The sequence below is a fragment of the Panthera leo genome, chromosome C1 (assembly GCF_018350215.1).
Source record: "Panthera leo isolate Ple1 chromosome C1, P.leo_Ple1_pat1.1, whole genome shotgun sequence".
In the NCBI taxonomy this organism is placed as follows: domain Eukaryota; kingdom Metazoa; phylum Chordata; class Mammalia; order Carnivora; family Felidae; genus Panthera; species Panthera leo.
The window spans coordinates 206,898,014-206,917,511 of NC_056686.1; the positions used below are offsets into that span (position 1 = coordinate 206,898,014).

At 42.7% G+C, this 19,498-nt stretch overlaps 1 protein-coding gene across 7 annotated transcripts in view; it reads right to left on the reverse strand.

Annotated features, from left to right (window-relative positions):
- Positions 1 to 19,498, reverse strand: part of DOCK10 (dedicator of cytokinesis 10) — a 266,256-nt gene that overhangs the window by 44,254 nt on the left and 202,504 nt on the right. For all 7 annotated transcript variants that reach the window (XM_042950329.1, XM_042950326.1, XM_042950328.1 and 4 more), the window contains exons 26-29: positions 18,502 to 18,615; positions 14,831 to 14,902; positions 8,650 to 8,796; positions 2,036 to 2,119 (exon numbers count right to left, since the gene is read on the reverse strand). In XM_042950329.1, the coding sequence (XP_042806263.1) occupies positions 2,036 to 2,119; positions 8,650 to 8,796; positions 14,831 to 14,902; positions 18,502 to 18,615 (417 nt within the window). The remainder of the gene's footprint in view (positions 1 to 2,035; positions 2,120 to 8,649; positions 8,797 to 14,830; positions 14,903 to 18,501; positions 18,616 to 19,498) is intronic.

Consider the following 19,498-nt stretch of genomic DNA (forward strand, 5'->3'; position numbering starts at 1 on the left):
GCCCCTGGACTCCCTAAATTTGGAGATCGGTCAAGGCCTCCTTAGGAAATGATCCCATTTGTAACCCATATTGAGCCGCTGTGAGATCCAATCCCGTGCAGTGTGCATTTTCCACTTCTTTTGGCTTCTGTCAGAACGTGTTTATTCTGAAAGGAATTGTACGTCACCACATGCACAGAGCTCTAAAACCACAGTCAGCTCCCAGGACAGTTCCCCGTGATCACCTCTTGGGATCCAGCGCTGAAGATGCCAATGGGGCATGTGATCCAAGACTAGACTAACTCTCTCCGCAGGCCCTTTGTTCTCAGACTGAGTTACTTAAATTCGTCTTTTTCCTGTCTTGCAAGCAGGCCTGTCCTCTCAATGATATTTTGATTAGGACAGTAATAAATGGATTTAGACAGGGTCTAAGACAGCTTTATACATGTGTTAAAAACAATCACATAAGAAGGAACAATTAGCACATTCATAAATATTCAATTTTCACTGACATGCAGACTAAGTAATCAATTTTTAAGACTCAGTTGGGTTGTGTTCACTAATACCAGCTAACAAAATAAAACATATTCCATTTGCTCAGATTGTTTTAGAATTCTATTTTGTGACAATTTTGGTTAATAATTTAAAATACTGTCGTTTCAAACGAGAAGAGTGCTTGACTTAACCCTTTGCATCAAAGTGAACAGGAGCATAATTAAATTGTCTGTTAATTATTTTTCAACGAGTGTGTTCTGTTTTCTCTCTAAAAGAGTACATAATTAAGGTCTCCTTGAATTATACCTAAAAGGATATTCTGCAAATTTCATGCATAATTGGGGCACTAACAAAGAATATTCTTTCAAAAAATATTTACAGAGGAAACTGGATTCTCAAAACCCAAATGGCATAGAATCACGTAACTCCCCTAGTCAAAAGTAAATCTCCACTGCCCTCAAAATAATATTCAGATTCCTAAGCGTGGCATGAAAGGATATAAGAAGATCATTATTTACTTTTGGCCTCTCTAGATTTGTTATTCTTTCCCAGTACCAAGATAATTACCCCTTGGGGACTTTCCTTCTTCCTAATGGGCAAAGGTTACTGGGGAACTATTAACTCAGGTGCCCCCTCTTCCTTCCTTAAGAGGCAGGCATGTGACCCAAAGCGGGCTGGTCACACACTTCCCCTCTGGAATGTAAATCTTAACCCGAGTGTTAAGAGAAAGAAAATGGTCCCAATGTATCTTTTAAGCAGTAGCAGAGCTTGGCCCATGGTTCCTCCTTTGCAATGACTCTTGTGCCCTAGTCCCTGCTCTTTCTCAAGCCCAGCTTTCCATCTCTTTCTTGCACTGATGTCATTGCTCTTCTAATACTCCCCCGTTGCTCAAACTGGCGTAAGTTTCTGTTGCTCGCAACCCAGAGAATCTTAACTGGTACAGCTTTCATGATCTCACCCATGTCCAGTCTTATTTTCCTCCAGCATATGCCCATCTGTAGCTCAATGGTTCTCAAACTTGAGAGTACCTAAGAATCACCTGAAAGCCTTATTGGAATACAGGTTTCCGGGCTCCACCTGTCACAGTCAGTTCTCAGCTCACTGGTCTGGGAACCACACTTGGAGAATCACTGCTCTCCAGCCTCTCTCTCGACACATCCTCCCTATTTAGGAAGAGGGGGTCAACTGTCCTATTTTGCCCCAGACTGAACAATTTCAGAAAAGTGAGATGTTCAGTGCTAAAACCAAGGCAGTCAAGCAAACTGGGCTGTAAGAACTGTGGCTGAAAAGAATCCCTCCTTTCACCACCCACCGGAAATAGGAGTGAAACATAACACATTCATGTTCACACTCCACACGCCACAGCCTCCCCATTAAGAAAGGACTTGGGAGCCTAACTCAGATGAACCGTTTTAAAAGGCTGCCTCTCACTGGGATAGACATTATTTTTTGATGTGGAGAATGCACAGGCTAAGGTTTTAGGCAGCCAGACACAGAGACTAGTTTATTTATTTATAACGCAATGGTTTAGAAAGCAATCCCGCCTGCACTTGGTTCTTACCTTGAGATCACCAGAGGAGAACATGCTGATGTAATTGTTAACCATCTTAAATACAAAGCCCCGGTCCATAAATGTAAAACAGCGCTAAAAAAATATAAAATTGTAAATTCAGATATTTTTACTTTAAAGATCGTTACAGATTTTAGAAAAGATGAATAAATATATTGCAGTAAAATGATATTTAGCTAAATGTGTTGTGTAATAAATGTTTAAAAAATCTCGACACCATATTTAGGCATTCACCCACGTACGGCAACTAATTAAAACACTAGATAGAGTGCGCACACCAGAAAGTTACAAACCCTTATTTGTCAATTTTATTTGAACAGCACTTAGAGTTCTGCAGTGAAATATCGTAGCCCTTTCCTTTCCTTTCGACACAGAAGGTTTTAGCTTTTACTTGTCTATTCTTTAATCATTTAGTTCCATTTTGTTACCGTGTTTTAGTAATCTGACTCTGGGGTTTGTAGGGTGAAGGCAGATCCTTTGCGGTACAGCACTGGGTATGGAATAGGGGTGGCAGCGATGGGTCAGGAAAGCCTTTTCACCTTTCTGGCTTCCTTCAACAGAAGGTTGAAGGAAAGAAAACCTTTCTTTTCAGGCAAGCAGCTTGACTTTGAAGAGTGAAGGTAAGAGACCCTGAGATTGCCATGTCTTCCTCTGTGGTCAAACTCTCTCAACTGTAAGAAGGAGGGTCTTAAACAGCAGGTAGTTCTGGAGGAGGCAGGTGGACATTCCAAGTTGGAACAGCACGCTCTCTCCAAAAGACCAATGGCCATGTCACCAGTAACCAAGCAACAGCGGCCAAATAACCGTGCACAGGTGTCAAGTCGGAGGCACACACGGTGTTTCCTGAGGTCGTGTCTTGGGGAGGCGCTAATGCAGATTGCCACGTGGAGGTCATCACGGTGCGCGTGAGTTCAAGTCCGTCCATCCAAATGCATGTGAGAGCACCTACCACATGCGAAAACCTTTCAGCTGCTGCGCCACTGAGTGGGGAGGGCTTCGTTCTTGTCCCAAGAGCCCAGCGGAAGGTCTTCGCCTCGGTTCTGCACATCGTGGATCTCTTCCCAATTTTACGAACAAGTCTCTTTTCTCAGAAAAGGCTGGACATAAAATCCTGTTATCGGTAGTACACCAAGCGGGAGGTCTCCCACTGAAATACATCTGGGCATAAACAAGAGCTGTTTTCTCTAATAATGTTCTACCAATTGGTAAGTCGTTTATATTTTTGTTTTGTTTTCCTTCTTTTTTTTTCGTAGTGATTTTTGAGGTTCCTACTCATTCATTACTGTGTCAGTATGTTGCCTCGTTTATCTTTTCATTTTTAATCTGAATTTAAGTTCTTTCAATTCCTCTCTAGTCACTAAAAAGGAAATGGCTCCCGTGTCCTACCATCTGCCAGTAGAGCAGTGACCAGAGGCAGACACGCAGCATAATCATAGGCTCAGACGATGTCAAGCAGGAGGGGAGGGGGGGAGGAAGAGAGGGGCTCTTGTGTCTTGTGCACCACGCAGGGTACCTGCGGGTGTGGCAAACCCAGAGAAATGTGGAGCTTTCTCCGGAGAAGACCTCTTGCTGTCTTTTTTGTGTTGTAAAGGGGTTTGGGTCCCATGTTACGGAGAAAGGAGGACCATCCAGTGTAACTGTGGGCTTGAGAAACATCTCAATAAAAAAGCAGGTGAAAAGAACCCTGGGCATGTCAGTGGGGAAGACACCAGGGCTCCTTGACTCGATGGAGGAGAGGGTGGTGAGTCCTGTCACTGAACGTGGCAATTGACACCTCCCAGGGGCTACTGTGGTTATTCTGAGGAACAGACCTGATAGCTTTTGAAGGAGGTCAGGCTCTAGGACCAGTGAATGGGGAAGGCGGAGAGAAGGCTGCGTTTGGGGTTTTCTGAGCTTGAAGAATGACCTTCGATGTGGTAAGTTTGTCATGCTTTCCAAGGGGCAGTGAGAGAAAAAAGGGGGTCATTCCCAGGAAACAAGATCATCCGCATCAGCCTTCTGCCTGCAGAGAGCCCTCCTGAGGTCAGGCTTCATCAAGCAGCTCTCCTATCATGGGTCTCCCGAGTCTGGTCCACCCCAACGTCTGCTTCGCCCCAGGTACAGAGGCTCTTCTGCCCGTTGCTGAGGTCTAGAGGGGCCTTTCTCTGCTTCTGTTTTAAAATAATTTATAGTAACCTTTTATAGCAACAGAAAATAATTTGCAGCGGGCTTTGGCAAACTACAGCCCAGGGGGCCAAAACTGGCTCACTGTCTGCTTCTATAAATAAAGTTTTATTGGAACACAACCCCACTCAATCACTTCCCTATCGTCTACGGTGAATGGTTTAGGGCTGTATTGTGTTCCAGTAGCAAAGCTGAGTAGCTGTGTCAGAGACCGTACGTCCTGCTAAAAATGTTTAGTATTTAGCTGTTCACAAAAAAAGTTTGCAGGTTCTACATCTGGAGAACTTATAACCTACCAACATTTTCTCAGTTTCGTGTAGTAAACTAAAAGCCAAATATTCTAAACTACGTGCAAACACAGATTTTAATAAAAACAATATTTTATTTCACCGATTGTGAGGACAATGGCAATTTTAGTCTATAATTTGCTCAGTGAAGAGGATGAAGCCCTAAATCACAAAACAAACCGGAGGAGTGTCCTTGCTTTTTTTTTTTTTTTTTTTTTAATATTCTTCAAGCCACTAGTCCTGCTATTTCCTCTTTCATCTTGAATACTTTCCTTTGCCCCTGTGCTTGACAGCAGCTTAGGTACGACTGACAGCAACTTTTGCATAGATGAGCTCTATGGAAAAGTGGGTGATGGGCCTTGAGGAGGGCACTTGTTGGGATGAGCACTGGGTGTTGTATGGAAACCAATCTGACAATCAATTATATTTTTTAAAAAAAGTCATAGAGCGTTTAAGTCAAATAGAGTAAATATGAAGACTTTCCCCTTTGCAGAGACTCACTTACCCATTTCTGTCGATGTTTACGGAGAAATATCACAGATGTTTCTTTAAAGAAATTTTTTTTAACATTTATTTTCTTTTTTGAGAGACAGAGCATGAGCAGGGGAGGGGCAGAGAGACGGAGACACAGAATCCGAAGCAGGCTCCAGGCTCTGAGCTGTCAGCACAGAGCCCGATGCAGGACTCGAACCCACGAACTGTGAGATCGTGACCTGAGCCGGAGTCGGACGCTCAACCGACTGAGCCACCCAGGCGCCCCTCACAGATGTTTCTTTAAATGTATTTTGCTACCAAACTAAAACGGGCTCCTATATTAGATGATTTCCAAAGCTGGCTGAAATAAAGCCATTAGGCAGCCACGTGGGTAAAGAGGCACGGCTGTCTGAGCAGGAAAATACAAATTACAAGGAACTTTCCCTTGCTCTCTCCTTGGTATCAGGCCTGCATCAGAAGAGTACTTAGATGGGTTCGCTCGGGTACGGTGGAGTTGTGACCCAGATTGGCAGTAAAAAGAAAAATTACAAAAGCTACACAGGTATCCACGGACCCATTTGCAACCCATCTACTTTCAGGACGGAATACCCAGAGAATGTACAGGTCTTGGCTTAGTTGTTGCAAAAATCTTACTTTCCCATGATATGATATATCATGGAGGAAGGCACACTGTCCCCTAGGACATTTTTAAAAAAATGTTTATTTCTGTATTTATTTATGTGTTTATTTTAATTTTCTTTTAACGTTTATTTATTTTTGAGAGAGAGAGAGAGTGAGCGCACAAGCAGGGGAGGGGCAGAGAGAGAGAGAGAGGGGGACACAGAATCTGAAGCAGGCTCTGGGCCCCAGGCTGTCAGCACAGAGCCCGACGAGGGGCTCGGACCCACAGACCGTGACACCATGACCTGAGCCGAAGTCAGACGCTTAACTGACTGAGCCACCCAGGCGCCCCTCACCTAGGACATTTTTATATGCCCACACCAGACATACTGCTCTCTCCATTCTTGGAAAACAATTTTGACACAGCTACGGTGTTACAATTATTTTTCAATTGTGAAATTCCAATGCCAACTAATCCGCAGTATTTGATCGCCGCTGTAAAATTTAATAACCAAAAGAAGCAGAAGTCACTTGAAGCCCGAAGTGAGCAGATCACTCTTATCAGATTTCCGGGAATATAAGAGATTAAGAAAAAAATGTTGATTTATTTGTTTTGAGAGAGAGCGTGTTTGCACATGGGCGTGCAAGCACGTGGAGTAGGGGCGGAGAGAGAGGGAGAGAGAGAGTGCCAAACAGGCTGCAGGCTCACAACCTGCCGTGAGGTCCTGACCTGAGCTGAAATCGAGTCGGACCCTCTACCAACCGAGCCACCCAGGGGCCCCTACATGAGATTTATAATGCCAACAGCGGGAGTGGAGAAGCTGAAAGCTCAACGTTCATCAGTTCATAGGCATTGTGCCAAATGACTACATTAAATTTTACATTCAAAAAATCATTCTGTCTCCTTTTCCCTTTTTCTCTCCTAGTTCAAAAGATTTCATCTGATAATCTTCACAAAAAGTTAAAAAAAAAAGTTTTCTGTGTCAAGGAAATGCCATTAAAACTAAAACTTGAGGGGCACCTGGAGGGCTCAGTCGGTTGAGCGGCTGACTCTGGTTCAGGTCGTGATGTCACGGTTCATGAGTTCGAGCCCCACGCCAGGCTCGGTGCAGACAGTATCTTCTGTTCCTCTCCCTCTGTCTGCCCCTGCCCCGCTCCCGCATGCACACACACATTCTCTCTCTCTCTCTGTGTCTCAAAAAAAAAAAAAACATTAACAAAAAATAAAACTACAATTTGAAAACAATGCTTGCAGAATGGACTTTTACAATGTACAACATATTCAACTCTTTTCACTTATAAACGTCACCTAGGTATTGCTTTCGATTTGCAGTCCATGTAATCTATGTATCTTACAGACCATAGTTGTTCATCTATTGCCAATCCATACTTTTCGCCCACACATTTCACAAAACTACTGGGACCACCATTAGCTTCTACTCCATGCTGTCCCTTTCAATCTTCGACATTTTTTACTTGCTCCCAGTTTTGACATTAGTTTATGTACAAGTGGCAACTTTTGGATGCATAAGCTCCAAGGAAAACATATTTATTCCAACAAGCACACAGCATTTAAGCCAAAGAAGATAGAGAAAGGGTCTTTCCCCTTTTAAAAGACTCGCTTAGCCATCATTCTTTGCAATTTAGGGAAGAATATTACAGATGTTTCTTCAACATAATTTGCTTACAAATTGGACAATTTATCATTTTTTCCAAATTTCCTCTTCTACCAAGCACTTCAAATAACCTACTAGCATAGTAATAAACTTTATTCCTGTACATCTTAAAATGTGGTATAAAACTATAGTAATTTTTTCTCGACCCTCTTCATCCCTAATCTTGACCATGCCTTTTTTTTTTCTGAAAGCAAGTAAAAAGCAAAAATAAGAAGCAAAATATTGGAGAAAACAGTGAATGTGAGATGAGACCAACTACAGTGTATAGTTTGAAATGATGTTTAATATATTAAAAACAGATTTTACTGGATTAAAATTCACCAAAGATGATTTGGAAAAATTTTATGGCCTCTTAGCTTTATATTGTTAGCATTTATTTATAAATTCTCACACTCATGCAGTATGTTCTTGTATCATAAAGATACAAGAAAAGTGGCTTCATCAAGGATATAATAGTCAATAGTTGGGCAAAAGAAGGAATAGAAGAAAAACATTATGTTTCTAGTTGAATGTATTATTTGTTAAATGATATACCATCCTTCTACATTAGCTTTGTTTTTTTTTCTTGACTAGCATTTTTGCCTTCTCAATTCAATCTGTAACCCAAAGAAATATAACTTTAGTACTATATATATCTGTATATATATACTGAGGTTAGAAAGTAGCTTCTCAATATTTAAATTGATCATTTTTAAAATGCGATTGGTGCATAATATTTTCATCATGTATAAAAGAGCCTGGAGGTAATATAATAAAAATGCCGAATTACCCTAAGTTCCCAAAGCGGCTATTTGACATCATCAGTAGAGCTACAGGCAATCCAGAACATTACTCCAAGGGCAGAAATGCCCAAGAAAATATTGCCACATTGCAGCTTTTCCTTTAAAAATCTCACTTAAAAAATATTTAGAAATACTATGATTTGACAATACTCAAATGGATACTTTTATTGAAGCTTGGTGTTTCTACTGTGACTCTAAATTGGAAAAAAAAATTATTATTATTATTTTTTTACTTTGAGAGAGAGAGAGGGAAACAGTGTATGAGCTGGGGAGGAGGAAGAGAGAGAGAGAGAGAGAGAGAGAGAATCCCAAGCAGGCTTCAGGCTCAGTGTGGAGCCCAATGTGGGGCTCGATCCCACAATCCTGGGATCATGACCTGAGCTGAAATCAAGAATCGGATGTTCAAATGACTGAGCCACCCAGGCACCCCAAATCGAAACAAAATATTAAAAAGTAAGATGTAGAGATAAAAGTATTCATCTAATAGTGCTAAGTTTTGATTCTTTTACCATAAATGGAGATGTGAGTTGATTAACACTTAGAATATCTTGCATTCACTATCATGAAGGCTTGTATGGGACTGTGAACTTTTTTAACTGTACCTTAAGAAATCTGGCAACGCTTTGATTTGCCCTTCTTGTTTCTTCAAGTGCATCTTTGTACTTCCAAATCACGTGATCGCATAGGACCATTACAAGATTGTCCAATTCATTCTGGTAAGATTCAGGAAATCTTTGAGTCCGAGAAAGCTGGGGAAAGAATGGATCATTTCTTTATAATGTGGCATGTGGAATCCTAAGCCTGGAAAAAAAGAAACTGAAAGACTTCCTTCATTTTGTACATATGAAACAAAAAGTCCTTTTGAAAACTTGAAAGCAATTACAAAATAGAAACCTTTTAATTTCAAGATTATAATTTCCATCATTTTCCCTTAACGCTCCCTTCTATCTTGGCCAATGATGTTTTTCACTTTTTAAAAAATTTTTTCGTAAGTTTATTTATTTTGAAAGAGAGAGAGAGACAGACAGAGAAAGAGAGAGAGAGAGAGAGAGAGAGAGAGAGAGAGAGAACACAAGCAGGGGAGGGTCAGCGAGAAGGAGAGACAGAATCCCAAGCAGGCTCTGCAACATCAGTGCAGAGCCTGACATGGGGCTTGAACTCAAAAATTGTGAGATCATGACCCGAGCCGAGATCAAGAGTTGGACAGTTAACCCACTGCACCACTCAGGTGGTCCTCACTTTTTCATTAAAAAGTAAATTATCTATTAATAGCAAACTATTCAAACAGTGTAGAAATGTAACATGTTCTATGACCTCTCACATCTTAATTCCCCCCCCTTCCCTGTTAGAATATAACTATAATAAATACTAGTCTAGATTTCCATTAACACGTAGTTTTCTATTTAATTCAAAAATCAATTATTTTGATTTTTTAAGATGAGGTATCCCCCAATAAACAACTATAAGAGATCAATGAATGAGAACTGAATGAGTGCAGATACTGGTTTGAAATGTCCTCTAGTAAAGTCCCAGCTAGTCTTTTCTGAAAATATATTTCAGCGTTATTGACGTGTAACTGACATAGAAAACTGTAAGATGTTTAAAGTGCACACTGGTGCTTTGATACACATATACCACATATATATCGTGAAAGATTCCTTCCATATAGTTAACATATCCATCACCTCACATCTTTATTATTTTTTTGTAAGAACATTTAAGTTTTACTCTGTGAGCAAATTTCAATCATACAACACACTGTTATTAGCTGTAATCACCAGGTTTTACATCAGCCTCTCCACCTTTATTCATCTCGTAGCTTCAAGTTTGTACAAGCTCATCCTAAGGTCACGGTCCCAGGATATGCCACAGCAGGTGCCAGTGGGACCTCCCAGTTAAGAGACTTGCCACCAGACACAAAATGACTTGGTTCTGAGATTAGATAACATTCATTGACCTAAACTCTGTGGGTTCCTAATGACTCTCCTCCGGTCCAGGAATCTTCTGCTCCTGTTGGACCTCCCACACAGAAGGGGAAAGTTTCGGGCAGCTAAGTTTTCCCATCTAGCCGTACTTCATGAATTCACATAGCCCTTCACACAAGACAGGCAAGATTGATTCATCTTTATAAGTTGACTTTAAAATTAGCCTCACATTTTCACCATAGATAGAAACACAAAATTTAGAGTTAGACTGAACTCTATATACTTCTAAAATTCTCAGCACCCAGCCTTCCATGTGACGAGATTAAAAACCAAGGAGGATGAAGTTATAGGAATCACATGGAACAAACAAGAGGTTCAACTGGCTTTTCCTTCCTCCTCCCTCCCTCCTTATTTCCTTCCTTCCTTCCTTCCTCCCTCCTACCCTCCCTTCCTTCCTTCCTCCCTTCCTTCCTTCCTTCCTCCTCCTTCCCTCCTTCCCTCCCTCTTCCTTTCTTCTTTTCTTTCTTTCTAAGACCAAGTTCTTAAGTGCTTATGTGCACTGGATTATTTTTAAATCCATTTACCAGGACATGGCTATATAGATATTTTGGGATAGTATGGTGACCCTCTATGTATATTTAACGCTTACTGTGGAAATCAAATTACATTAACAACAAATAAACGTAAATTATTTAATCACATGGGGAGTTTTTCATTCTGCTCCATATACCTTGGGAAATAAAGTAAACAATTCACCTACATGAAAACAACATTCTTTTTAAATGATCAAAGCACATCTGTAGATTTCCACTTTTCCTTTTGTTAATCCTCTAAGATGCATTATATACATCAGCACCAACGTTTTCTTCACAGCGCATGTGCTAACACCTTGGGCTTTGATATTCCCTCGGTTCTTCCCTCTTTTTGTCTACTTCTCTAACTCATTGTGGCCTACTCCCACTCTTAACCCAAAGAAGTTCTGACAGGTAAATACGTGAGTAGTGTTTTTAATTGTTCTCCAGAAGTATATCCCAAAGGCTCAATTGAAATGGGAGAGTGTCTGCACTGGGAATTGTGGATTTCTGTCTCAGAATTGGGGGAGAAAAGAGGCAAAGGAATAGCACAGTCTGATCGTAAGCCAAAGAGCCAGAACACAGAGAGTCTGGGCTATCTATCGTATGGCATATGTCACCAGGGGCAGGTGTAGAATGCACGGGCTGAAGTTCAGGCTCTTGGCAATTTTTTAGGAAAAGGAGGCTGGTGGGAAACAAAAGGTCAGCCAGTACCATGAACCTCTTGCTACTAGAGATCAGTGCAGAGAAGGCATCCATAAGTTCCTAGTGAACAGGAACTCACCTTTGTCAAGACCGCATGTGGAGGTGCTGTCTGCCTCTCAGGGCACCAAACCAGATGCCTCTCCTGACTTCCTCAAATCTCCCACACTCCGTGATGACAAAAACTGTCTTAATGGTGGGGAAAGCCATTCATTTCACAATTAAAAAAAAAAAAAAGAAAGAAAGAAAAGACAACACAAAAAGCGTAAGAGGTGTGCATTGTGGATGCTTTTGAATGAAATGATGGTATCAGGTCTGTGATGAATGGAGATGGTTAGAAAACTCAAAGGTGATGCAGGGCGCCTGGGTGGCTCAGCTGGTTAAAGATCCGACTTCAGCTCAGATCATGATCTCACAGCTCATGAGTTCGGGCCTCATGCCGGGCTCTGTGCTGACAGCTCAGAGGCTGGAGCCTGCTTCGGATCCTGTGTGTGTGTGTGTGTGTGTGTGTGTGTGTGTGTGTGTGTGTCTGTGTCCCTCCCCTGCTCATGCTCTGTCTCTCTGTGTCTCTCAAAAATAAATAAACGTTAAAAAAAAAAAAAAAAAAAAAAAAAGAGAACTTGAAGGTGATGGGCCCTTGAGAGGAAACTGGAGGCTGGGGTAGCCCCTGAAGGTGACAATGAAAAAGAAACCTGAATCAGTGAAGATAAACAGTTAGACACGAGGGCATCGTCCATGATGAGTTCCTTTATTTTTAACTGTTCATAAGGGCATCTGTGACCTATCTGAGCAGATAAATACTGATAGGAATGAAAGGGTTTTAGTCTAATCCGTTCTTCTCACAGGTGAGAAAAGATGTTCTGAGATGCTAAGTGTCTTTTTTATCATCTACCCTGTTAGTGATGGGGCAAGGACTGGAGTGGTGAGGTTTCCTAACTCCCAACACAGCTCAGTAACAGAGACATATGAATAATTCTTATCTTTACATTAGATTTTCTCTTCCTTCCAGACAGGAGGTTTTCATCACTGGAGAAGGGAGAGCAGACACAGCTGAAAACCAAGTAGATGATCTAAGAGGTAAGTTAGGGAGCTCTGGAGACGATTAAGTGTCCAGCCAAGGCAGATCTGCTATGCTTAGGTCAAGCCATGGTTGGAGAGACCTGGAGTCTGGAAGCATGGATCTGGGTGGACGGCCCAAGGACGGGTGGCTACGCACACTTTCCTAAACCCTCAGCCTTGGTACAAGTGCCCTACTTCCCCCTATTTAGAGATTGCATTTCTCCCAGGTGAACTGTCCTAGCGTAACCCAGCTATGAACTTGCTGGGCCTAATAAGGTATGAAAGAGAGTATACCCTAAGAAGCTGGAAGAGTTAGTTGGCATGTACCAAGCAGGAACCACGGGAGTTCCTCTGGTCCCCAAGGGGGCCAGAAAGAAGAGTGAATAAGTTAAAATTCATTGACATTTTATCAGGACTTGAGTGAAATGATACCTTTGGGTGGACCACTCATTGTTAGGATGGCTCTTAGCATCCTGGTGACGGCACATTCTAAGCAGCGTGAAAATGAGAATACTTGAGGTGTCCTGGCAGATGATAGAAGAAAGAATAAAGAGACAGAGGAAAATGGATACGTAAGAGTGGACAGATAGAGACCAGAAGATCCACTGGAGGATCAAGTTCTACAGGAACGTCCGCAAGTCACATCATTCACACCAAAGCCATCAAAAAGGTGGGACTGACATCTCTAAGAAGTTCAGTGGTCTCCCGTCTGCAGATGAGACAGGCAGTCACAGTGTTGGCTCACTAACAGTCATGGCGATGATGGTCACCCAAATAACAGAGGCCAGGAGATTGTACTTAACCTCCAGGAGCCAGAAGGCTGCAATTACGGTAACAGATAGGAAGGCTGGAGAGCAGCCAAGGGGGCTTGACCCTCAGATAGTTGTAGAGCTAGTTAAAAATATTGGAGTCCCTCTGGGAAAAACAGTAACCAACGATGGCAATACTTAATCTACCAAAAAAGGCAGCTTCTCATCTCAGAGGATGACGATGTTTGCTCCAAAAAATATTTGCGATTCCTTTCTCTGCCTCTAGACCTGAGTCAATTTTCAGATCTGGTACACGCTGATCGAAGGGGAGACAGGGTCTCTACAAAAAGCCCCCTGCAATACTGCAGTTAAGCATATACTTTAATGATTCTATCAGCCCTTCTACAAAGGGCTCCACAGCCTTGGACTCAGGTGACTGCACTAGGGGGAGGGGAACACTCATGTATTTCAAGCACTATTTAATACAAGATCTGAGCTGATATTGGTATCTGAAGGCCAAGAGAATCATCACGCCCACCCTGTTACAGTGGGAACTTAAAAGGAATCAATAAAAGGGTCCAGGCTAAAATTCTGCTAATGTGGATCCACTGGTTTCAAAGATCTACCTGACAGTCATTTATACATTTACCTGGTGCAAATGTATAATTGGTATTGACATAACTGGCATTTGGACTGACCTCACACTGGATGCTTGGCCCGTGGTAAAAGGCCAAGTGGAAACCCCCAACACTGCCCCTTCCTGACCAAGAGTGTGAACAAAGACAATATCACTATTCACCGCCAGCTCCACCCCAAGCAATATTCTGATTTATTCTCTTGGTGGCGGGGGGGGGGGTGGTTTACCTACTGTGAGAGTACAGAGAAATCTGTGTGGAACTCAGGAGATCAATCCACTTGAGTGCTTCTTGGTCCTCATACCCAATTATAACTATGAATGATCTGTGTAGAGTATGATGACCAGAGGCTGAGACCGCTCTGGACCAGTCTGAATGAGGGCTGGGGTCACACCACAGATAAGCCACCAAGACCTTCAGAGCTGCTGGCTGAGGGTGAGGGGAATCAAAGATGGACACGGAGAGGATGGAGATGATGAGAATCATGTGGCGCCCTGAGACATACTGCCACAACAGGAGCTTCCGGTGATCCCACCAGCCTCCCTCTTGTAAACTTCCTTTCAGGAAGCGAGGCCCATGGGAACTGCAGAAGGGCAGATTCAGGAGCATGTGCTATGCATGATACAAGCCATGGACTATGGCAGCCATGGATGAGCACAGCTCAGATGTTCTTTCGAGACAAAATCTACCGGGAAGAACGCCAAGCGCTCGTGCCAAGCCCATGGTCTCCCAAGGCTCTCCAAGTTCATAACTGAGCTTGCAGAGATACCACAAGCAGACCATCTGCCCCACGCAGGACTCTTCTAATGAACATTCTCTGCCCTCAGAATGCCCGTTGGCCCAGCTAAAAACTTCTCACTGCCGAACTCTTTCTGGCCAACCCTCTTTCCTTCCTTCTCCAGCTCCTTCCACAGGTGTCAGATCTTCCTGGTCTTGGTCTTCCTTCCTATCCTTTTGCACCTCTAATTCTGTCCTGGCATCTGCTTCTGAAGGACCTGTACTGACGCACACAATCGTTTCTCCCACTTAAAAAGCAACGGACACAGATCGCTAAGGTTCACAAAGCAAATAAAAATGGAACTAACGAGGGCGTATTCATCAGCACAATTGTTGGACTGTGTTGCATTACCTATGTTCTTACCTGAATTTTATTTGTGTCAATCAAGTGCTGTGCCATTGATTTGAGGATAATTGCAAAGAAGAACCAAGAATGCTGTTAGGAAAAGAAAAGACAGCAAGAAATTTATTACGTGATAGTAAAATAACAATGATTTTGTCCTTTAAAACATGTAATATTGTAAAGTCTTTATTTTAAAATGTATTCTTTGAAACGAAATGAACCAGAAAAATAAAATATCTCCATTAGGTTAGGACGATCTTTATCAGAATTCCAGTGGTGAAAGTAAATGTCAGACATTTCAGCAGCTTAATCATCTTAAAGAATGAAACTAAAACAAGATACTGGTTTACTCGATGCGGCTGATTAGACAGCAATCTCATGAAATATTTATGCATGGAGTGTTCTATTTGTTTCAGTTACACAAAACTAAACAAAACTTTTTGTATTAAAATATATCAACGTGGGCCTCTCCTTAGCATTTCCAGGGCCAGAGGCAAAAGTAAAGATGAAAGCCACATGGCTAAACATCTAAAAGTTTGAAGTCAAGTTAACAAAGTGTTAAATTAAGTGTGTCTGATTCCCCTAACTTCATGTCAAATAGAACTTCACGTCAACTTGGAGCACTGGGCCAGAACGTGGGGGCACAGACAGAGCAGCTCCTTGGCCTAACCCCTCTTCTTGCCCAAGGTTCTGTCCCGTACCTGGACGGACCACCTGCCCACATGGGACTGTCAAGCCTGCATAAGAGACTGCTGTCCACGAACTCTCTCCCACTTCAAACTGCTCCCTTCGTAGGTCTACAGTTTCCCTCAGGCATCAAGATCTCCCCTCTGAAGGCTGGACTTAGGAAAGAGGCCCTCAGCGGGCCTAAGATTAAGCTGATAAGCCCTTAAGGTGGGAGGCTCCTGGGAATCCTTTTGGTCCAGAAGGGGAGGTAGGGGCTCCCAGTGGGCATTTCTCTTAGCTCCTCTCCCACCTCTTCCTCTGGGGAGGGGTGCAGCTGGAGAAGACCAAAACATGTCCTAGGATGAAGGTCCCCCTTTTTCGGGTCCAAGGGTCATACTTACCCCAGATACAAAAAGTGTATGTTGTATATGTACAGTTTAAAGACTATACCTCCCTGGTCCTTTTCTCCTTCCATTTTATCCACCACTGATAACAATTTTGAATTCTGTGCTAATTATTCCCTTGCTTTACTTCAAAGTTTGGCTACCAACAGTATATACTGAAGCACAATTTAGTTTTTGCCTGCCGCTGAGCTCCATATAAACGGAATCATCCGGTGCGTATTGTCGATGATTGCTTTTTTCATTCAAGAAATCCTGTCCTGAGGTCCATCTATGTTGACTCATTTAGCTGGAAGTCCATCACATACACAACCCCAATTTACTTCTCTGGTCTACCATCGAGGGGCATGTGAATTAGATCCACTTTAGGCTGGTACACACAACATTGCTAAGAGCTTCTGAGTCCACCACGGTCCTGACTCTAGACATCTGACTGAGATGAGGGACAAAGGAGGTCTGTGTTCGAACAAGGCAGCTCTCGATTTACGAAGGGGTCGTTTCTTAGTAAACTGGATATTGGAAATGGAATTCATGTTGTCAGAAATAACAATACAAGGCACACTGTTAACATTCCCTTTCCCCATCGTGTCCAAAATGATCTTTTTAACGATATGCCAAGTGTCCCTACATTTGCCTCTTAAGGCAGCTGAGGCCTATCAAGCTCTACCCCTTAGCAGTCTCGTCTGCTTCTGCTGTTTACCTAGAGGCTACCAGGACTAATGGAATTAGGCCTTTGGTCTCAGTTTCTGTCTGATAACAGAAGTCTCGCCTTCTTGCCCTCTATTCTCTGTAGGTACCACATATTCCTTTTTGCATTCTTACATCCCACTGCTTCTTATCTCCCGACACACCTTCTGGAAGGCATGGCCCAACACCACCAAAATCTCCTGAAGACGTAATTTCTCCGAACATTCCCTTGACCTTGTCTTTTAACTGAGTGCGGACTCTCCCTACAGAACCCTCCTTCTCTGGCAGGCACCTCTCCCCCGCCCCCACCCCAAGCACCCCGATACCATCGTCACTCCACCCCTGCTAGAGTGGATTCTCTCTTTACACAGCCATCAGGGTGCCCCTTTAAACTCAGGTCAGCTTGCATCACTCCCCTGCTCAAAACCCTCTAAGGGCTCTCAAATTTGCCGAGTGGAAGCCAAAGCCCTCGCAGTAGCCCGCAAGGCCTTAGGCTACCTGCCAACCACTGCTCCCCACTCCCACCCTCCTCCTTTCTTCTTCGCTGACTTGGCTCCAGCCACACTGGCCTCTCGGCCATCCTTCTGGCACACCAGGCAGGCTGCTGCCTTGCGATTTTATACATGAGTCCCCTCTACCTTTACTGTTCTCCAAGCACCCACGTGGCCAGTTCCCCAACTTCCTTTGTACGTTTTGCTCAAGTATTACCTTCTCCATGAGTTCTATCCTCACCATTCTATTTAAACTGCCAACCTCACTCTGTACCCGCAGCGTTCCCGAATTCCCCTTACCTGCTGGATATTTTTTTTCCCCCCATACCACTTCTCACCTTCTAACACACAATTTAATTATTTTGGTTCTGATGCCTGTAGTTGCTCATTTTCATCCCCCAGCAGAATGCAAGCTTCCCAAGGGCAGAGGTCTTTATTCTATCCTCTGATGTCTGCCGAATGCTAAGGCTGGTGCCTGTCCTGTGGGGGTGGGGCACTCAGAGCAGTTTTGTTGCATAAACAGAATGAATATACTCATAAGACGAATTTAAACAAACTGCTTGGCCTAGAATAATTTGAGTTTAGGGAACTCATGTTGAGGTTTATTGATCCCACCTTCTCTTTCCAGCTACTTGCTGATCAATCATCCATCTGTCAAGCCATGATAGATAATTAATTTAGCTGGGGACTAAATCCATGCTTCGATAATAATGTAGAGTTATCTCTTTATAAGCTTCTCGCCGTCTTTTCTTTTTGCTTTTTTTTTTAAAAGTTTATTTATTTATTTTGATACAGAGAGAGAGAGACAACATGAGCAGGGCAGGGGCACAGAGAGAGGGAGAGATAGAGAATCCCAAGCAGGCTCTGAACTGCCAGCAGGACTTAAACTCATGAACTGCGAGATGACGACCTGAGCCAAAACCAAGAGGTGGGTGTTCAACTGACTGAGCCACCCAGGCGCCCCACACCATCTCTTCTTTATGTACCACGAATGCATGTGTTTTTCAACATTCTCGGGTCAAACAGTGGTTGCTCTGTCCGCTTCCCGTCTGTTGTCAGTGTATTCATTAGTACAGCATTAACCCTTCTGTTGGTACATTTCCTCTTACTATCTCTAAAAACCCAACAAACTTTATTTTTGCTACAGTTAGCATTTTTGAGTGTTTCAGATTATTAACGGTCATTCGTTTTTGTCTTTAGGCCAAAGGACTTAACTTGGGCCTATTCTAGCTCTGTTCTTTTGACACAGATCTCTCGTGCTTAATGTTTTTATATGGGGCAGTTTCAATATGGCGTTTATGCTAGAAACTATAAGAGAAATGACCTATGAAAATCGATGAGTCCCGTCACCTTCCGGGAGTGGGAGCAAGCCAGCCCTTGTGCTAACAGTGAAACCTGACAACATTTATTGTTAAATGTTAAATTGAATTTCATTTAAATTCTTTACCTTGAGGACATGCTTTACTGTTGGGGTGTCATTGGATTTCAAAAGACCAGTCACATTTTTAGCCAGCTCCTCATGTATAGTTCTCTCCTTGCATGCCCTGGTCTTGAACACGAACTGAAGAAAATCCAAAAAGGGAAAAAAGTTAAAGACTTAAAACAAAACAAAACAAAACAGAAAACCAGAGCTTCCACAGTTATGTTACACAAATAACTCATATCTCAAAATTATCTGCTCATGCCAGATTTTGTCATGAAATAAATGAAGGCCCAATGATAAGAGGAGTATACAACGGTTCCTATTTAGGGCTTTGCACAGGTAGGGCTTGGCTCACCTAAGCTCTCCTTGAAACTCTTTGTGTAGAAATCAAAAGAAAGACTCAGAGAGCAATTTAGCAGGTTCAAGGAAACACGGAGGGCTTTGACCCACCTACTTAGGACACATTTCCCCTTCTCCTTCCTTCCACTGGTAACAGGTGGCATGGTAGCATTTCTTCATCCTGAAAGGGTAGAGCACCCACTCAAATAGCCAAGTGGGGAAGCAGGTGCCTTCCAGAGGCCAGTACGTGAGCTCCCCACACGCCCAGGTTCTATCGTGTCACGCTCAGACACAGCTATCAAAGGGTTCATGAACATCGGCCATCAGTAGGATAACAAATGTTGCTTACTTTTTTTCTCTCAAAAGACTGGTTTTGGTATGCACTTCTGAGCGCATGAGATGGTTTTTAGTTTTCAGGATCCCTTCATATATTTTAAGGGTATCAGTACCAATTTATGCACATATTTTAAATATAAAATGCTCATCACTGAATTGGAACATTTTACTTATGAGCAGGGTTAGCCTCAAGGAAGGTCATTTCTTCATAATATTCACCACTCAGCCTTCGCTATCGTCAAGAGTGGAGGCAGGCAAGAAACTCAAAGCAAAGGAACATTCACATTTGGATCTATCATTATTTCTTTGAACTTCGCAGCTCATTGTCACCTAAGTGGCCCTGATG